Below are 22,411 nucleotides of genomic sequence, written 5' to 3'. Positions count from 1 at the left end.
TGGCTGGTGGTGTTGTGAAAGATACGAGTAGTGCGAGTCAGTATGGTGTCCATGACATGTACAAGACGTGTAAGGAGAGAGAGATGAAATGATAGAAAACGGATAGGGGTGACTGCTATACTTTGGTTTTGCACGGGTATGTGTAAGATTCAAACGGAGAAAAGGTTACTCCTGAAAGAGTTTCTTCATTGTATTCTTTTTGAGCAAAAAATAGCAAATTTTGGCAGATGGCTTCACACCTCCCCTGTACTCACCTCACGTCCCCCCAGTTTGGGAACCACTGGTTTAGATGAAATGACTTGGTACAGTACTTTAGTGCCCAACATATTTTTGTACTAAGTTATGAATTTAGATAAATTCATCATAATTTATTTTTAATTTCAGGGTTGGAAACATGAGAAGGTTGTTCGTATCATGGGTACTCTGGATGAACGAGTTATAATGGTCTCTTCAGAAGATCCTGTGCACTATTGGCGGAAAGTGGAGGAGATACGGCAGATAGTTGACACTGAGCTAGGCTTTTCAGAAAATTGTATTCGAACCAAGGAGAACACCAAAGTCTTTTTTTACATATTAAAACAAAGAATTGTTGGTTGCCTTATTGCTGAGAGGATCAGCAAAGCTTATAAAGTCATTCCACAGAAGTCCTCAACCCCAAACAAAGGACGTCTAGTATGTCGCTCAAACACCCCAACAAAAGTATGGACTGGTATCAGCCGTTTGTGGGTCCTTCAATCTGAGCGAGGGAAAGGTATTGCCAGTACACTGGTAAATTCAATGCGAGCTAACATGATGAAAAACTATATCCTGAATATAGATGAAATTGCCTTTTCTGATCCCACAGAAAGTGGCCTTGGATTTGCAGAAAAGTACACGGGTAAACCGGATTTTCTTGTGTATAGTCAAGAATTGCTTTAATTCTTATATGTACAGTGAATTAAAGGATGTAGTCTCGTAATTTTTAAGTTGTGAATTAATGTGGGGAAATTATATTTTTATCAGTATTTTTATTTTCATGTTGCTTTTGACTGGTAGCTGCAGGGAAACTTAATTTATGCTCATTTAGCTTTGAAGAGAAAAGTTTAATTTTATTTGTGAATGTACAATAAAAGAAATTATCTTTGAAGCCTTTTCACCTTAAGTTTGGAGAAATATAAGAATATTTTGTTCTTTTAAGTTTAGATCATAAAAATAATAAGTGCTTCCTGTTTTTATATGGTATACTATATGCACTGAAACCTCACAAATTTAATATTTTTTCTCAAAGAATTTATGAGAACATTTTAGCAGTTTTGGGAAAAAATATCAAATTACTCCAAAAACTGTCAAAACAACCCACATGACTTCCTTCATATGGGGAGAAAAAAAATCATCTACTCGTCTTATATAATTTTCAGCTCTTTTAAAGATTCAAAAGGAAATCTAGCGATTATGAAAATTGACTGATGCACAGAAAAGGAGATATGACAAAAATACTGTTGGTAGTTCTGCAGTCTCCAATTTATGTCACTGAAGCAAGGAAAACAAGAAATCAGTCTGGCAGGAGGATAACCTTATGGTATTTTTGGCTTAAATTTAAGGCAAAGTAAATGAGAGAGGCAGAGGAGATAGTGGTGTAATGTCTTGTGTCTCACCCATCTCAAAGGGTTCCATTCCATGCAACAGTTTCATACCTTAAGGAAGTGATATAGGAGGTGCAACACTCATTATACAGTACCTATTGTATTTTATATATTCCTATTATTATTGACGTCGTACAAGTGTAAGTATGCATTCTTCTCAAAACCGTGTTAGGTTTTCCTCATACAAGGTTACCCACTCTCAAAAATCAATTGAGGCAAGTTGTACCAAAAAATATGGAATTTTGTGATAGTTTCAATGTGTTGGGATAATTCAATATTTCTGGCTGATTCAATTATCCCAGAGCCCTAGTGATATCTTTGAGGGTTCAGTGTATATTTATATAGAGTAAATTTATCTGTGTCACAAAGTAAATATAATTTCAAAATAATTCTCTCTCTCTTTCAGTTGTTTTTAATTATACACTATAAATGAAATCACATCTTTCATAACTAAATCTTAATTTAGGTTGGTTGGTAAACAACAAATTGAACCTAATACTCATTAATTTCTTTGGAATTGTCACCGTAAAAGCAAAAAAAAAAATTATCCTTATTTAGTGTGACTTCTCTTTCTTTCTCTCTTTATTCTCATCTCTTCTCTCCCTGCTCTTTCCTTCCCTTTTCCCTCCTCATCATTTCTTCACTCCACTCCATTTCTTTCTCCTCTCACCCAATACAAGATTCAGTTAAAAGGAAATAGATGTCAACTCAACAAGCACTGAATATTCACTTGAAATAGGTAGTCACATATTTTAGACAGCCATATAAACTTTATAGGTAAAGTGATCATTTAGAGAAAGGAGGCCACAAGGAGAGATCTGTTCATTGATACAATAAGTTCACTCATTGTTTCACCTTGAATTTTATACCTAACATTCAAGTTCCATGAAAGAACAAAATCCTAAACCTTGAATCAGCATTTTTATCTGTAAGTGTTGGGATTTAATGTGTCTTGCTGAAGAATTGATCTCTGTACAGCTAGACCCCGACTTACGACTGCTTGGACTTACGACCGTCGGGACTTACGACATAAATAATTTTTTTTTTTTTTTTTTCCAAATGACACGAATTTTCTATACTGTACTGTATCCATTCCTCATTATTTATTACTTTTACTGTACTGTATTTCATTGTAGATTTTTTATTAATTTTTTTTTTTTTATCTATGTCGGACTTACGACCAGGATTTGGGTCCCTAACCCCGTCGTAAGTCGGGGTCTAGCTGTATTATATTTCTTCAATAATTCAACCACTTATGTTTTAACAATTCAGATTATTTAGATCTGTTTCAATTTTAGGGTACAGTAATGTATTTATGTTCATTTTTGTGTGTAAATAAAGGAAAAGTTATTCATGGCATTTTATTTTTTATTCCATTTGTTAATGTTGAAAATTTGTACTGTAAATAAGAGGGCATGTCAACCTAAGTCCTAAGCTTTGTCTGTCTTTCCCCCTTACCAGTCTAAGTTTTTTTTTTGAGGGGGGTGGGGGGATATAAGCGAGTGTTTTTTTTTTACAGGGATTAGCCCACCCGAGCACAGATCACTGACCCTCATTGAGGCCTGGGGACGCGAAAACGTAATAATAATAATAATTAGTTCAAAGTAATTAAAATTTATAATAAATACAAAATTAAAAAATAAATAATAACTGATAACAAAAATATTAAAGAACCATAAAGTTATAAAGAAATGAAAAAGATCAATAGTGAGAAACGATATATTTATAGTATGTTGTGTTGTCAAAGAAAGAAACCAGTGAGACCCTGCAATTGTATGTAATGAGGCAGAAAGTCAGATCAGCAACCTGGGACTTGGTTACAATTTTTGTGATGCCTTATGGCAGCAGGGTCTACCATTAGACAACACATAATGCCTCCAATATCTTCCCAGGCAATAGTACCTCCCAGTTTGGTAGCTGCCTACTACCTGTGTGTGTAGCTTTATTAATCATAATATAAAATAAGAAAATAAAATAAAAAAAGAATCATTGTGAGGTCTTTTAGCAGCTGCACTCTTTATATTTCTATAGCAGTACGACTATGGGTCACTGTCTTCCCTTTACTGATAGGTTTACATATTTAAGCCGAATTTCACCATCCTATGCTTCAATATCAATTGGTTTCCATCAAAATTGCATCTATTTTCACTGTTGGCATTTGTGCATTTACAATTGCATCTCCCAGACACACAAGTGTCACTCAAGGCTGCCAGACATGCACCATGATAAGCTTTTCATGGCTTTTGAAAAGAAACTGAGCAGCTGTGAAGTTTGAGGTTGAATTATTACTGTTGGCAACATACAGCTCCAGGATATTGAAACTAGACAGGATGCATCAGTCCGTATCTTGTTACTGGGTAGGACTAGTCCCAAGTGCATAAAGTTTATGGGTAGGACTCGCCCAAATGAGAGCCACAGATAAGAGTTCAGCCAACCGGGAGCCATGTTACTCAGCGGTTGGGAAGTCTTCTCGGGCTGTCTCACACTTAGTTTATATATATATATATATATATATATATATATATATATATATATATATATATATCCCAAGTCATTTATATAAGGTGTTATTGTTTTCGTGCTCGTGATACATTACAGTGTTAGAAGTATACCACGAACAACATATTGTCACAAAATATATACTACAAGTATTTAGGTAGAGTAATATTTTATAAAGAATAAGTCAAATTAAATTATAATTTATATTAAATTAGGTCTTTTTTACTTATATAATCTGAAATATAAACTGTTTTGAGGACTAATACATGCTACTATTTTTAACATTGCCCAGTATACCATTGAAGTAAAGCTAAACAGTGTTGCCAACCGTAGGATAATTCAGCCTCATTTCCTGGTCTGTAGGGCGGTATATACATATGCTATTTACCGGTATATAAATAAAAGCAGTACCAACTAGTATATTAGTATTTTTATATTGAGCCGTAGGGTAATGAAGGGGAATATAGGGTAATTTCAGTGTGTGTGTGTCGGGCGGGGAGGTGTTGGCAACACTCACCTCACACAGTGTACACGTGAGACACACCACTAGAGGAGCCATGTACCTGAATTATTACCTAGACGACCAGGGCAAAAGGGTTTACACCCTTGCAGTAAGTATTGTCTAAAGTTGTATATAATCATAGTACTATTAGCTCTTGTTTATGATAATTTTATCACGAGTATTGAGGACATTTACGCTTGTGTTAAGAGAGTCCTCCCCAACTCTGAAACGGACAACACATAAGAATGGAGGAAACTGCAGCGGGCCTATTGGTCCATACTGGGCAGTCCCGTTTACACCCAACCCCTATTGCTCATATAAGCATCCAACCTATGTTTGAAGCTACCCAGCGTATTCGAGTTAATGATGATATTTGGTAACTTGTTCCATTCATCCACTACTCTGTTCCAAACCAATGTTTACCTATTTCACGCCTAAATCTAAATTTGTTTAATTTAAAACCATTGTTACGAGTTCGCTCCTGGTTGGATAGTTTGAGTACCTTTGTTTAGTCCTGCCTTCCACTTATACACCTCTATCAGGTCGCCCCTCGCTCTACGTCTCTCGAGGGAGTGCAAATTAAGATGCTTTAACCTGTCTCTATACTCAAGGTTCCTAATGCCCGGGATTAGTCTTGTCATTCTCCTCTGAATTCTTAACAAGGATTCTATATCCATTCTGTAATACGGTGACCAGAACTGAACTGCGTAATCCAGGTGTGGTCTCACAAGAGCAAGATACAGTTTTAGGATGACCTCGCTAGTCTTGTAACTAACACTCCTTTGTATGAACCCAAGTACTTTATTAGCCTTGTTACGAGCAAAAACACATTGTTTGCTTGGCTTAAGGTTCCTACTTATCATTACTCCTAAATCTCTCTCGCAGTCGGATTTCTCTATGGCATCGTTGTTCATCTGATATCTGGTTTCCCTGTTTACATCTCCTATACTGAGTACTTTACATTTGTCCACGTTGAATTTCATCTGCCATTTTTCAGACCATTCGAAAAATTTGTTTAGATCTTCCTGTAGTTTTGCGGAGTCCTCGACAGATTTAATAATACGTCCTAATTTAGTGTCATCAGCAAATTTACTTATGTTGCTGTCTATGCCGATATTTATGTCGTTTATGTATATAATAAATAATAATGGTCCAAGTACTGAGCCTTGGGGAACTCCACTAGTGACGTTGCTCCAATGGGACTTAATGCCAGCTAGGGGTCAGGTTAGGCCTACCGGGGGTCCCAAGGCTGAGCTCCCGGCTAGGAGTTAGGTTAGGTTTTGTTATGGCAGATGACTCGTTTTCGTGTTCTCCCCCACCCAAAACCCCGATTTTCCAGGCTCTCCCCATTGTCGTTGGGGGGTCGGGGTGGGGTAAAAATGAGCAATTTCCGCCAAAAATGAAGGTGAGATTCGTTTAAAACACACCAAAATACACTGGAAAAACATATTGGTCAACCCCAAGGGACTCATGTCCTAAAGTAAAAATTTACTGTATATTTAAAAATATGACAACTTTCTCGCATAATTTTAAGGCGCTGTTTTTGTTGTTTACTTCGCTGAAGCCCTCTTCAAGAGACGTTTCCTATAAATGATGGTGAACGTTTCCACTTATTCCTCCTGATGTATATGAACCTCAATGTTAAGGTAAGTTGTTTAACACATAAATTAACACGATAATACATAGGACCTGACCTAACATACCCAACCTATGGGTATGTTAGGTTAGGTTCTGTGTATTATCGTTTCCATTTCTGTGTTTATAAGCATGCAATTAGTGTGTAGAAAAAAATTCAACGATTTCTTAAAACTCCTTCTGGTCTTAGCCCTAAACTACACGTTTACCCAATAGTCGGTTAATATGCTGTATAGGACTAACCCGCGGATGAGTTATTTTTATTACTGTTTATTTTCTTACATTATTTTCATCAATGAGTTCTGATATGATAATAATTTATTGTGGAAATTGTTCGTTTCATAGATACTTAGGTGCCTAGGCGCGCACTCATTTGTCTTGCAGGCGGTAATGAGGCCGCGATTAGCTGAGGCCCTTTGACCGCGCCCAGGGCAGTTTGTTTTTCAGCATTGTCACCGGTCTTACATGTACGTAATTTGCGAATTTAGGGATAAAGACGACGAGACCCTTCAATTGTTTAAAGATCACGGCATTGTTCCTTTGAATAGAGGCTGTCCATACTGCGGGAATTTCTGTGCTTTCAGACCGGAAGGAAATTTGTTCATTACTTCCTCAACTCTGTGGCTCGATATTTCCCACCATCACAATAAATCACTCCGCCGCTTGGGCTGCATAAAGCCAATGCGGCCATATCATCTCACGTCCAGAAAATGCCTCAAATTTCACCAGGTCATAGTAAGTTCTTTCTGTTTAATATGGGGTCCGGGGGTAAGGAAGTTAGATAAGGTTAGGTAGGTTTGTTTGGTTTGTTTGGTTTGGCCTTTTCTTCATACCCACAAATGTTAAGTAACGTTTATTTTAAAAATTAAAATTTTAAAATATTCCCACAAACTACAACAGTGTCCACTATAATATAATAATGGATTTCCTGCGTTTTTATAATTGTTTTCAATCAATTTTGCTCGCAGGCTAGTCCTATACAAGTATAATTACTGAATAGTCTGAATAATGAAAAAACGTGTTTTCAATTAAGAAATTGTTTTTGGTTCGCAGGTTCCCACCTTGTTCACCTGAGGCTATATTCCTCACTTAGAGTCACTTGTCTCACCCTTTCCTCCTCCTTGTAGGTTAGATTAGGCGAGGTAGGTTGGTTCCTTTGGTATGTAAAATTATCTTTTCAATCATGTAGCAAATTTTAGGATTTTAAGTTTTGGAATCAATAGTTTAGACAATTCTAAGACACTTTTCTTCTATAGTGGATCCGTCGGAAACTTTTATTTGTCGAGTAGGTCACTAAGAAAACCAGGTTTTGGTTAGGTTACGTTAGCACCATAAACGAAGGTCAGATTCGTTTGAATCACACCAAGAACCAAAGGAAAAACGAATTTTATTTGAAAAAATCGAAACCTGGCTACTATCATAAATTGACCTTTGAGTGTTTTAATTGATAAAATTACCAATTACCAAAATTACCTCTACTTGTTTGAAGTAGAGGGAAAATGTAGGGTAAAATACTAAAAAGACACTAAACAAACTTTTGTAAACCTGACCTAACGTTTCCTAACCTTTAAAAATCCTAAAACTATAAAAAAATTATCTTATTCATGCTTTTGGTGTTTGTTATGTGATGGTGTTGTTTTCGGTTTGGGTAATTATTCGTTACAGCACACACTCGAATATTTTTGTGAGATGTTTGATTTCTTATGTATTTTGATGTGTTTTGATCAGATTTGATCTTCATTTCCATGGGAAATGCGTTGTTAAAAAAAAAAGAAAAAAAAAAGATGCAAGTCATCCTTGATCAAAAACTGCTATTTTCCATAAAAACAACGATCTGAACAAAATACATCCAAATACATCAGAAACCAAACACCTAGACCCCTAACTTGCACTAAATTAACCTAACCTAATCTCACCTCACCTAACCCCTGCAGGGGCCTCTAATCCCTACGCTCAGTGTGACAAGCCTCACGGCTCCACGGTGGGACAAGAAATGACTGGTGGAGATTTATTGATCTAATTTCATAGGCATTCCTCACTTGTGTGATTTTTCTGAAAGAAACATGTTTCCAAAAGGCTTCAAGGGTGAGGAATGTAATATACAGGCAGTCCCCGACTTACGACTGGGTTAGGGACCCAAATCCAGGCTGTAAGTCGAAAATGCGAAAATAATTCATAGAAAATCTAAAATGGGTGTCTTTTTTTCTTCTCAGCACCTCAAAACTCTCACTTTTAAGCATGCCAGCCATTTTAAAGGGAATTACAAATTAAAGTTTTGTCAGTACACAGCGCAATCACTAACGTCGGGACTCGAAAATACGTAATTTGAAAAATTTTTGGTACGACTGGGGCGGTTGTGTGTCCGGTTGGTCGTAAGTCGAGGAGTACCTGTACTGTATGAGGTAGAAATTCCCTAAAAGTAAGTACAGTACAGCCACTCCTCGACTTACAACGGGGTTAGGGACCCAAATCCAGGTCGTAAATCGAAAATGCGAAGATAATACATAGAAAATCTAAAATGGGTGTCTTTTTTCTTGTCAGCACCACAAAACTCTCACTTTAAGCATGCCAGCCATTTTAAAGGGAATTACAAACGAAAATTTTGTCAGTACACAGCGCAATCGCTCACGTCGGGACTCGAAAATACGTAATTTAAAAAAATTTGGTGCGACTGGGGCGTCGTATGTCGAGTAAGTCGAGGTAACTGCCTAGACCCCGACTTACGACGGGGTTAGGGACCCAAATCCAGGTCGTAAGTCCGATATGGTCGTAAGTCCGATATAGATAAAAAAATAAAAAATAAATAAAAAAATTTTCAAAAAAAAAAAAATTCAAAAATTTTTTTTTTCAAATTTTTTTTAAAAATCTACAATGAAATACAGTACACTAAACGTAAAAAATAATGAGGAATGGATACAGTACAGTAAAAGTAATAAATAATGAGGAATGGATACAGTGTGACTGAGCACTTACCTTAAATGTAGTCAGCTGAATGCACACAGGGCCCCCATAATTTTCTATTTACAGGATACATGGAGACTATATTAATTGGAAGAAGCAGAAGAGGAGACAGGGCTGGGTGGGTCATCAATGTCGCTTCCTTCAGACAGGTTTATGTACTGTGGTAACTTGCTGGTTGAAGGTATTGGATCATCTTGAGGGAGTGAAGAGGCAGCACTGGTGGGGCGTGAGGAGCCAGTACTGGGGGACTTCTTGAAATAGGTGTCCAATTTAGACTGCACAGTTTTCTTTTTCTTTTCATTATAAATTTCTCTGTAGCAAGCAAGTGAATCTTGGATCATTCTGTCAACTTTGGCATAACGCTCATAATTTTGATCCATGCCATCAAACATTTGCATTCCTTTATTAATTGTAGCAAATGCCTCTGCCATATGTTTCACTGAAAACTTTTTGGGGGGTGCAGGCTCTTCTTCTACATTTTGTCTCTCTTCTTCCTCTGCAACTTTCTGTGCATCTAGTTCAATAAGATCCTCGTTACTGAGCTCTTCTGCTACACTTTCAACCAACTGTCCAACATCTTCAGTATCAATTTCTAACTCCAGCTGTTTACCTAAGTCCACTATCTTGTTACTAATATCCAAAATAACTTCACTTTCATTAAATCCTTTGAAACTGTTCACATATCTTTTCAGGATTTTCTTCCATATTCCATTCATGCAATGTTTTGTAACCTGATCCCATGCTGCACTAATGTTCTTTATACATGACAAAATGTTGTACTCCTTCCAAAACTGTCTGAGCGTTTTCTCACCTTCAGTAGCAGCAACAGCCTGAGCGAAGGTCGTGCGTAAATAATATGCTTTAAAGGCAGAAATAGCACCTTGATCCATGGGTTGGATGATAGAGGTAGTGTTAGGTGGCATGTACACTACCTTAACATCAGGGTGCATGTCGTCCAGGTGTGGTGGGTGTCCCGGAGCATTATCCAAAATCAGTAAAATCTTGAATGGAATCCTTTGTTGCAGACAATACTCCTTGGCTCGTGGAATGAAACAAGTCATGAACCAATCCTCAAATAGTACTAGGGTCATCCAGGCTTTCTTGTTACTGCGATAAAACACTGGCAGTGTGTGCTTGCTGACATGTTTAAAAGCCCTGGGGTTCTCTGAATGATAGATCATGAAGGGCTTTAGCTTGAAACCAGCAACATTCCCCCCCAACAGAAGTGTAATTCTGTCCTTGAATGCCTTGAATCCGGGCATTTTTTTTGCCTCTTTGTGGATGTATGTCCGGTCAGGCATGCGTTTCCACAATAATCCAGTCTCATCCACATTGAATATTTGCTCTGGCAAATAATTCCCTTCCACAATCACATCATCTAACTCCTCCTTAAAAGCTTCGGCAGCACCAACATCGGCACTAGCTGCCTCTCCACTCACCTTAACACTGTGTAGACTGTAGCGTTTTTTAAATCTATCAAACCACCCTTGACTTCCTGTAAAGGTTTGATCACATTCATCTCCTGCCTGCTCCTTCAGGCTTTGGAACAGGCTTCTTGCTTTAGCCTGTATGGTTAGAACACTTAAGGGTACACGCTTCTGTATCTGGTCTTCTATCCATATCACCAATAATTTTTCCATATCGTGGATAGGACCTTGTCTTTTCTTTGTTATTATAGTTCCCTTTATAGGTGTTGTTCCTTTCACTACTTCACGAATACGTTCCTTGTCCTTCAGAATAGTGGATATAGTCGAGTGTGAGAAACCTAGGTCGCGTGAGATTGTTGCTACTGTTTTTCCATTCTCATACTGTGTTATTATCTTCAGTTTCATCTCAAAAGTAATTGCCTGTCTCCTTTTCCTTGGAGTACCACCAGCACTCTCACTTTTACGCTTTCCAGTCATTATAAAGTCAATTAAATACAATAATAACGAAAGTTCACAGCGCGATCAGTATAGGATACGATAGCCAAACACAAACAAAGCGCTCCACTGAGTGAGTGCAGCCACGAGGCGACCCAAGCCACCCCTCCCTCTCGCCCGGGACGGAAACGTTTCGGTATAGAAAATGCGCGCGTCATTTGAAAAAATTTTTGGTCACGGCGGTCGCAGTCGTATGTCGTGGACGACGTCCAGGTCGTAAGTACCATTGGACGTAAGTCGTATCGTAAGTCGGGTTTAGGTGTACTTCTATGCAATTTAAACATGTGCTAAACTGAATAATAACTTCAGTTTTTAGTATGTGTTGTTTTCAGTGTTCAGATGAGGAGGGATCCATAAACTCGAAAGTGATTATTCAAATTTTTACAAATTAGGAAACATTCAGGTAAGGTTTTCAAAGGTTTGTTTGGTGTTTTTTTTAAGTATTTTACTAGAAAGCCTTGCTCACTTTGACCAACTAATATTGTGGGTAATTTTATCGGTTAAAATACTAAAAGAAATATAAATTTACTGCAGAAGTGTCTTAGAATTGTTTAAACTACTGATTCCCAAACTTAAAATCCTAAAATTTGCCACATGACCAAAATGATAATAATACCTTTGGTATGAGAAAAGGTTTTTTTTTTGTGTTTATTGGTGTGTTTTATTTAAATCTGACCTTTGGGGGGGGGGTGGGAATTGGTAGTTTCTGTTAAACACAAAAATTTAAATTTTTGGCAAAAACCGCTAATTTGGACGAATATTTAACCCACATAATATACCTTTTTTATAGGTGAAATTTCATTGAAAATCTTCATAGTTCTTGAATTTTTGGGTTTTGGTCATTTAATGTTCATTTAGATATGTGTCCTGTGATTGTTAGGAATATAGGAAGAGAGATTGTAAGAGGCCATGTAGCATGGAGAGCTGCCATCAGGTAATCGCGGCAACCCACACAAGTGTGGAAAATGGCTGTAAAAGAATGATGATATTACTTTATCTGTGATATCTGCTGTCTGTAAGTTGCTATTATTAAAAAGTTATATGCTAATGCTCAATCACTTGAATTTATCTTTTTGTCTTTCTTTTACAGAAAACAGATCCTACTGGAAAACCATGTTTCTCAGCACACCCTGGTAAGATTTTCTGCTAACAATTTAGATTGCAAATGCTAGTACAGTACAGCGGAGTTGCAATAGTTCGTGAAATACAAATTCACTGGGTCTTAAATTTTGCTAAAAAAATTCATAATTCGCTGCCGAGTGCTGGTTACCGCAGTAATTATTTACATAGGGAAACCATAAAAGTTATGGAAATATCATTTCAGTGCTTTAATTTGACTTTGAAATAAAGAAAATATAATATGAAGCTATAAGATAAGAAAACATGAAGAGTGGGGAGTGAATTGTGTGAGGAAGAGGTAGAACTTGACGGAAATTACCCAACTCACGACCCCTTTACTGTATATCAACATTATGCTATTTCACCTTAATTCTCATACAGTAGAATTTTGATATAACACGAGATACGTTCCAAGAGAGGTCGCTTTAAACCAAATTCGCACTAAATCGAAGTGTTGTTTCAATGGAATAAATTAGTTTGGTACTTGAGAGAAACACAAAATACTAAAACGACTGAGAGTCTACCCAGATGCACCTCAGCCCATTTCCTAAAATAAACAAAACATTGTTTTTTGTAGTACAGGTTGTACCTCTCTAGTCCGGCATTCTGTGGTCCGGAAACTCCCGTGGTCCGGAACGATTTTAGTTTGTCCAATAGGTAGATAGGCAGCTTTATTATTATTTTTTTTTTTTTTTTACGTATCTGAATTATTATTATTATTATTACAGGAGTATTAAATTTTTGCCCCCCAGGCCCTAATGTGGGTCAGTGACCTATTCCCGGGTGGGCTAATCCCCTTAAAAAAAAAAAGCCGCGGGAAATTACGGTTTGTTTACATCCGGCAGTTCGGCTGCTCTCTCTCTCTCTCTCTGCTTGTCTATACAGAGTACAACATTTAACCCTTCAATATATATGAGCAGTAAATAAGTGTTGCTTTCATATTCTTATGTAGAGTAATGACGATATATTTTCACATGTGCGCACTTACATACGAGCAGTCTCACTTTTTTTTTTTACCATTAATGGTTAGCTACTTATATTGTTCCATTTATTAACATTAAATAACATTACAGGTACTTCAAGCAACCATATTCATTTTTTTACATTAATTTTACTACAGCTAAACTCAGGGTCTTATTTTCTTCAGTTTTATATGTAGAACCAATCAGCACTGGTTTCGTAAGCTTTAACATAAACAATGCCGGCAGCCGTCTCGTCTCCTCTAATATTCCACGTATTATTAATAAATTGTATTGTTAATTTTGCACACACGTACATTAATTTAATAAAAACAAATTCAGAAACATTAATTAAAATATATATGAACAGTAAATAAGTGTTGCTTTCATATTCTTATGTAAAGTAATGATGATATGTTTTCACGTGTGCGCATGCGCACTTACATATGCGATCTCTCTTTTTTCTTTACCATTCGTTAGCTACTTCTATTGTTCCATTTATTAACATTAAATAACATTACTTAAAACAACCATATTAATTTTACTACAGCTACAACCAAGGTCTTATTTTCTTCAGTTTTATATGTAGAACCAGTCAGTCACTGGTTTTGTAATCAACGAATACAGTGCTGTGTCATTTCCTCGTGTGTTTTAATATTCTACGTATTATTAATGAATTGTATTGCTCATTTTGCACACATAAACATTAATTCAATAAAAAAGACATTCAGTAATAAACAATAATGAATCTTTTGTACATAAGAGAAATGACGCTGTTCACACGATTATGCACGTCGTCTGCACGTTGGCGGGCCATTCAAACCCGTCGAAATTCAAGTTTCCGCCGTCAAAATTTTTATTTATTTTTTTGTGTGTTCCAATAAAATACGTTAAGAATTAAAAACTCGCGAAATTTGAGAAGCTACTACACGACATTTAACCCTTCAATATGTCTTCAAAGAGACCATGATGCAGAGAAAGTGGTGCTAGTGCTTCCAGGCTTAAGCACAAGTCACTATCTATCCAGGAAAAGGGTGAATTTCCATGGTCCGGCAATTTCCATGGTCCGGCACCGGTCAGGTCCCGAGGTTGCCGGACTAGAGAGGTACAACCTGTATTATGTTAAAACAAACACTCATAAATCAACACAGCTAAAATTATGGGACATGAAATGGTCTGTTTACTAGCGATCAGCTGATGGGGGGGAGGTGAGGTGATATATTTGACAGTTGATGCCAAGGTTTGGTGCTTATTTATTTATCTCTCCTTAAGAGTGAGTTTAAGTTTTTCTCTTGTAAAATGTCACTGAACTGACATGTCTTATTAATTTTATTACAAAGGGTTAAAATTTTTATCTCGTGCAAAATATATGATGTTTATTTTCAAATTATTCGCTGTCTTGCAAGGATTCTAGCAATGCAAATTATATTCTCCTAACTTTAGCCTGTGATATTATGTAAGATAAAAACTGTAAGCCTATAGCCATCCAACCCTGGCTGGGAAGATTGGGGGGGGGGTGACAGTGACACGTTTTAAATTAAAACATTGTCCTTAATTGTGGGTGTCGCTTTAAATCAATAATCTTAAATTGAATTGCTTTAAATCGACGTTCTGTTGTACAGGTACTACGTAGGTTCATACTACAGTATGTTGGTTATTATTATTATTTTTTTTGGGGGGGGGGGTGTAAATAATAAATTTTCCTGAAAAAAAATCCCACATCTGACCAGCCAGCCCTGGCACCTGCCTGTCTCCATATTTGTGTAATGGTGTTGCCTAGAGGATTATTATGAAAAGGGAAGGAGTTGTTTATGTGATATATAGAAAACTTTTTGTGCGCTAATTTTGGAAGTTTATGATGTCTTCGGGTATATAACCACTGAATTATTGCGATTTACTGTATATATGTTACAGTCAAACCGTGTAATTTTTTAGCAAAATGATTGCTTCTCTTGGGTTAGGTTTGGACGTAGCCGAATGTAATGTAATGTAATATGACATACAGGCACTCCACGAATTACGATCATCCACACTTATGATGATTGCCCTATTATATTCTTTAAAAAAATAAAAAGCGACATAACCATTTGTAATATTTACAAATCAAGCATGGAGCGCTCTACCTTGTTCAGCACACCGCTTCAGCCCTCTCACTGAGCCAGCTAACTTGTGTGCAAAGAAATTTTATATATTCCCTTTATTTGTTTCCTCTTATGACAATTATTTCTTTTACCTTTTTTCTTCACAATATGTATGTTGGATGGTGTGTACATGTAACTGAGTAAAAATAAATGAAGAAAGGTTCGTATATCTACCAAAAAATACGAGTTGAAAACAACTATAACACCTCACAGCTTGGCTCAGTAGCCTGGTGGTTACAGTAATGAGTCTAACCTGACTACAATGCCACCAGTGATGTCAGCAGATGCAAATGTGAAAAGAAAGTTATCAGTAAATCTTCATTTGTATCAATTATTACATCACAAATTTTTTAAAATAAGGAGTGAGAAAGCAAAAAGGTGTGGATGATTTGAGAGATGGAATGAAAAGGAGTTTTGCCAAGCACTCCTTAACAGCTGATCTTTAACTCGCTACCATGCAATCACACACTTGTGCATCAGTACATATTTTATTGGGAATTTACAATGTTCCGAGTTATGAACAGATCGACTTACGATTAGGGTCCAGGAACGTATCCCTGTCGTAAGTCGGAGAGTGCCTGTACTGTACTATAGTGTTATGAACAGTTCTGTAAGTATACATCATCCTTTTAATTTGCTTTAACAAACACATCATTGTTAAATTATCTTGACAATTTTATAAATTTGTGATACTTGTACAGATATTTTGTTCTTCATATACTGTACTGGTATAAAGTGATATCTCCATTAGCCGGAACAATTGTTGCAGAGCACTTCCGGGATTGAGAGATTTCCAGGTAACGAGACGACTCTCAAAGCTGGAAAAACAAAATTCCTCATCCCCAGAATTTTTCGGGTAATGGAAACATGTTCTTGCAAGTTCCAGAATAATGCAATATTTCATCTCTCCAATCCGGAAAAATATCCCCCATCCCCGGAATTTTCTGGGTATCTGAAAAAAATTCTTGGAATTTCCGGAAATTGCTCCCGACTTTCATCTTTCAAACCCAGAAAAAGGCTCCCCCATCCCCAGAATTTTACTGGTTCTGGGAAAATTTTCTTGAAATTTTCCAGAAAATGTGCACCTCGGAAAATTTCAATTACCACTATCGGAGAGTTCCGTGTTTGAGGGATTCCGACTAATGGAGATACTGTACTCTGTACAGGTATTACTGTATTTGTGTTAAATTCATGAAGTTGAACTTGATATGAGTACAGTATAGTCTTCATTTACGCGGATTTTGTTTACGCGTTTGGTCATTTATGCGGCGCCTTGCCAGAATGACAATTTTAAATTACGTGGTACATTCCATCATATGGACTTCGAGGGGTTTGACAAAGAGGCCCTGCAAGCCTCTGTGGTGGATAGTGGTACAATTGATACAGGTGAGGGCCAATAATCTGCCGTCTTTTCTACTAATGTAAGTGTTAAAAAACCTAATATTATTGATATCTCTCTTAAATATTAATTGTGTGTGCATACCATCATAAAATTAAGATGTTATTTTTACTACAACGTACTATTGTGTCGGAAAAAGTGTAGTTTGGGGGGTCGGCCCAGTCTCTATTTCAATTAATCCCAAATGTTCTGTTATTTCGTTTACGCGTTTCTCGTTTTACGCGGACCTCCACGGGTTCAATTGACCGCGTAAATGAAAACTATACTGCATAACAAATGGAGAATCACTTCAACATAATCAAAATAGAAAGAATCCTTATTAATCACCAGTTTTATCATAATTAATTTTGTGGACAGCTTGGTTCCTTAATACAACGTAGATAAATGAAAAGAAAAAAGAAATGGAAAAATGTATACCTGGTAAAAAAAACTATGTTTACAGATCTTGTGCGAAAGACAATGACACCACGAATGAAGGTATTTGATAAAGGCACATGAGGCAAACTGTTACTCACCAATCATAATGTAACTAACTAATTTTATATTATGAATGAAGTAACTAAATTAGACCCACCACAGTAGGTACGAAATGTCTCACAATCACGCCTACCAACCCTAGTGAGACAACATGATTGTTCAGTTCCAAATTTATCTGCCCTCTCCTGAACGATATTTATTTTACTGAGTGTACGTGTTTTGAGAAAAAATTACCTTAGGATGGACCAGATGACTCTCCTCCAAATACTGTACTAAGTTTCAAGGTAACTTATATCAGATGAAATTTGTTCTCATATGTCCCATGTCATACCCATAGCACTCTACAGTATCCATTTTATGTAGTGTATAAAACCACATTTGACAAGGTTGCAACTAGTACATGTACCTTGATACAGTATTACTGTATTATGGGGGGTGGTCTCAAAAAACAATTGGCCCTATTTTGTTATACAGTGAAGCCTCTAATAACGACAGTAATGTGTCCTGCAATATTGCAGTGTAAGGTGAATCATCGTATCGTGAATCATTAATTACCATTAAAATAAAGCAATAATAATGAGATGCGTTCCAAAGTCTGACCTTTTCATATATTTTGTGTGACTTTTTACCCTCTTCCCCCAAACAATAAAATCAATGAAAAATGCAAACTACATTCATTAAATAATGATTATGAATATGCCTTATACAATATAAATAAATAATATTATGGTCACACAAGAGGAGGTGGGATGCCATTGTTGTTGTCAGTGTTTACACCCATAATGTCAGTTATCCATCTGTCAGTTGTCAGTGTTTACACCCATAATGTCAGTTATCCATCTGAAACTGAAGAAAATAAGACTGGTTGTTGTTGAAGTAAATAATGTTAAAAATATGTATGTTTTAATTAATGTTATTTAATGTACAGTAGAAGTAACCACTGATGGTAAAGAAAAAAAGTGAGAGACTGATAGTGGAATGCCAACGTATACAATCATGGAAACATAGTCATTTATCTTAAGAATATGTTCAAAAGACTCAGTATTGTTTATTACTGAATATGTATTTGATTGAATTAATGTTTATATATGCGAAATGAACATTACAATTCATTAATAATATGTAAAATATTAAAACACATTCGAGGAGACAAGACGGCATTGTTTTCGTTAGTGTTTACACCCATGACTGATTCTCCATATGAAACTGAAGAGAATAAGACCCTGGTTGTAGCTGTAGTGAACTTAATGTAATAAAATTGAATACCTGAATGTATGTTTTAAGTAATGTTATTTAATGTTAATAAATGGAACAATAGAAGTAGCTAACCATTAATGGTAAAGAAAAAAAGTGAGTGCGCAACGCCAACATATGTAAGTGCGTACATGTGAAAACATATTGTCATTTCTCTACATATGAATATGAAAGCAACGCTTATTTACTGTTCTTATATGTTTTAAATAATATTTACGAGTGTAAAACAAAAATTCTACTCACCAATGGTGGTAAAGTCTGAAACATAAGGACAGCCAAATGATGTGCGAGTTTTTACTCAGATGACAAAGTCATCAGGTTCAACTCTGGTTGAAGCTGTAGCATTCCATAAAGATATCATAACTGTTACTGAACCTGAAGTTGTTGCTGATGCTGAAGTTGATGGTTTAGGCCTTTGAACAATAAAGCTGCACAGCTGCTTTCTTTTCTCATTATACAGTGGGGTATGCCATAACGAATCTAATTGGTTCTAGAACCTTGTTCGTCATAGGATTAATCCGTTCCAGGCCCCCAAATACAACCACTTAACACTGAAAAATATAATATAAATTTGTAAAAATTGTAAAAAAGTGCATAAATATGCATCTAAACCCCTGAAATAAAGAATATTAATACTTGTAATAAAAAAAACAATAAATTAGTAAAAAAAAAAATTCGTTGTTGGAGTTTTGTTCATTATAGCATTCTCAATTTTATAGGTAAACCCATTTGTTATAGGAATATTCGTAGTAGAATCCATTCGTTATAGCATACCCCACTGTACATCTTTATGTAGAGGTCATTTGCGTTTATTTAAATTTTAATGCTGTGTTCTGTTAATGGATCCACTCAAGAAAATATGTTCATTGCTTGCTCCATATAATATCCACAGACGTCTCACCTTTTTCATATCATTTTAACACATCTAGTTTCTCGGATAAGCTTATACACCTTCTTATAGCTTTTGAACCAGCACTACCATCGCTTGTTCTCTTGCTCATGGTGAATAGGGATTAAAAAATGCTGTAAGAAACCTGAATGTTTTTCTCCTTTTCCTGTTCAGATGCGTAAAAAGAAAGGGCCCGCCAGCTGTGACTGTTTATACTAGTGATGCTGGTGTCACCACTCACAAGCCCGGCAGCCTCCGTGCGCGAGGCATGTTATTTTTTTAATTTATATAATATATGTCGTGATTTAGTTATTATTTATATGAAAATTTAATTTATTTTGTTTTTTATTCTATTTTTGTGGTAAATATGAAGAAAATAACTGAAAATTGAATTGGGTCCTAAATTAACCAGGGTCTTAAATATGAATTGTCGTCAGTAGAACCGTCGTTATTGGAGGCTTTCCTGTACTGTACAGTGGGGTATGCTATAACGAACGGATCCTACTACGAATATTCCTATAACGAACGGTTTTACCTATAAAATTGAGAATGCTATAACGAACGCAACTCCTACAACGAACGCGGATGAATACCGGACTATTTCGCCTGGCGCATGAATATTGTTGTACCGCGACCCACAACAAGAGCGTCAGGCGCCATCTTTGTCTCATTGTGTAGCCAGTGCACCACTGTTATTGTTGAAATTTCGTCTTTTGATGTGGAAATTCGCGTTATTTGTATAACTATTTTGTTATACAAGTATACAATTGTAACAATGAGTCGTCCAAAGCGAGTGAGAAAGCTAATAACCCTTGAAACTAAGAAAGAAATTATAAAGAAACGTGAGAATGGAAGAAGCATTGCGAAACTTAGTGATGAATATGGGATGGCTAAATCGACTATATGTACAATTTTGAAGAATAAAGAGGAGTTAAAAACTGTGCAAGTGGCTAAGGGAATCTTTAGACTTAGCAAAGCAAGGTGTAATGTGATTGAAGAGATGGAAAATTTACTCTTAGTGTGGATAAAGGAGAAAGAAATGGCAGGTGATAGCATTAGTGAAGCTATAATTTGTGAGAAGGCTAAACAATTGTTTGAGGACCTTAAAGCCAAGACTCCCAGTGGAAGTGATAGTGATGTGCCAGTGTTTAGGGGTACCTGCATGCTGAATAACACTAAGGTAAGATAGAGTACCGTATTTTTTACATTTTCCACAGAATTTTTTCAGTGTTAAGCGGTTTTATTTGGGGGCCTGGAACGGATTAATCCTATAACGAACGAGGTTCTGGAACCAATTACGTTCGTTATAGCATACCCCACTGTAGTTGTATTTTATAGAAAGTGAAGATTTGTATGCACTTTAATTACATGCATTGATGCACTTATATACTGTATTGTATTATTTTGTGTTATTAATTTAAAAGGAGAAACCATCATTCTTTATTTTTCCAGCAAGGTTTTCACCAGAGGATAAATATTCACAGCATCGAGTATTGATCAAGAAAAGGTTTGGACTACTGCTCACCCAGCAACCACCAGTTGCTTACTAGTCCTCAAGGGACTTGTGACCAAATAGATTCCACAAGATCATCTTCAAATGTTATGGGTGTTATGTGCTACTGACTCACTAAAATTTGGAGTGTGATACATTTGTTTGAAATTCTCAGTACAGTACAGTATAATATACAGTATTTACACTAGACAAGCAAGCATATTGTAGAATTGGGTGAATATCATTTTTTTTTTTTTTAGCAGTGTGTATACAGCTTATTCAGATTTTATTGTTGGGTACTTTTGAAATATATACTGTACTTGTAAATTGAAAAGAGAGAGAATGTTGTAATTTTCTTAGTTACATAATAATGTAATATTCTTTGTCACATGTGCTGCTACCTTCAATATTATAAATTGTTTTATTATATTATTTTTATCATTGACCCTTACTCTATTCTCATAGACAAACTTATTTTGAGTGCTGGGTAATGCAGCACTAAGGAGGTATTTTTAGTGAAATTCTATTTTTACCACCCTTTGTACAATAATTACAATTGTACTGCTAAATATGGTATTTGATATCAAGAACTTTAAAATTTGTATGTAATGCTGAAAACTCGTATCTTATCATTCTTGGTACCATATACCACAGTACAGCAGGGAGATTATTGCAGTACAATACACTATATACAGTCACCCCAAAAACTATCTTCACAAAATTTTGTTGGGAAATTGATGCAACGAACAAAAGATTTTGACTATACGCACTTTACCAACTTGGCATAGTTCTGCAAGTTCCTACATCAAAATATCGATCATGCACTCCCTCATAGTACTGACCCACAAAGCTTCTGCACTTGTTTCTATTTCATCTCGCCCCATATATGATGATGGTAGTTCAGAACAAATCCTGCCAAAACTGTGGTAGAGGCCCAGAGAACCTTAAACATAAGGGAACTAGGTTAATTCAAAGCTTAACTTATACAGTACCCAAAAACTTTGGGTACTGTCTTAAAAGCTGCAGTCATCAATGAAGTCTGATGAGCTGTCTTACAGTAATTCTATAATCCATTCATTACTTATTTAGCTGTAAAGCAGGCATATAGCAGACAATGGGCCAAAGCCATTGGAATGTCACAAAGCCAAGGCAGCCATTAAACCCTTTAGGAAGCAGCTGAACACTTCAGTATTTTATTCTGGCTAATGGCAGAAGTTTTATTCAGTTGAGGAAAACCCCTGCCCTATAAAGGGTTAAGAGCCTATCTCAATTAAGCCTTCAGCCTTGTGTTTCACTCTAGAGTGTACCACTCATCGACTCTCCATTCTTTGTACGATTTTTGGTACACAACTTTAAATTCATGGTGCTTAATACCAATCGTCAAAAGACAGTGATGGTGCGTTTTTCAGTAAATCAGGCGAAGACAATAATAGCAGTTAAAGAGTTAGTCTCCATGAAACCTTAACGCCATTACTTACATGATTTAGTGTACTGTATTATACAGGTATACCTTATATGTTGATGAATATACATATGATAT

At 36.2% G+C, this 22,411-nt stretch overlaps 1 protein-coding gene and 1 long non-coding RNA gene across 2 annotated transcripts in view; both read left to right on the top strand.

Annotated features, from left to right (window-relative positions):
- The window catches only part of LOC121862355 (N-acetyltransferase ESCO2-like), a 45,220-nt gene extending 42,524 nt beyond the window's left edge, over positions 1 to 2,696 (top strand). Inside the window, exon 12 of the mRNA XM_042360585.1 lies at positions 385 to 2,696. Coding sequence (XP_042216519.1) covers positions 385 to 918 — 534 coding nt within the window. The 3' untranslated portion in view covers positions 919 to 2,696. The remainder of the gene's footprint in view (positions 1 to 384) is intronic.
- Positions 2,697 to 4,623: 1,927 nt separating this feature from the next.
- LOC121862354 lies at positions 4,624 to 21,300 on the top strand. The gene is made up of 3 exons (XR_006088215.1): positions 4,624 to 4,732; positions 12,232 to 12,274; positions 20,836 to 21,300. It is a non-coding gene; the product is annotated as an uncharacterized LOC121862354 (long non-coding RNA).
- Positions 21,301 to 22,411: the final 1,111 nt, after the last annotated feature.

This window comes from Homarus americanus, unplaced genomic scaffold, assembly GCF_018991925.1.
Source record: "Homarus americanus isolate GMGI-L3 unplaced genomic scaffold, GMGI_Hamer_2.0 scaffold31037, whole genome shotgun sequence".
Classification (NCBI taxonomy): domain Eukaryota; kingdom Metazoa; phylum Arthropoda; class Malacostraca; order Decapoda; family Nephropidae; genus Homarus; species Homarus americanus.
This window is presented reverse-complemented; position numbering and strand designations above follow the sequence as displayed.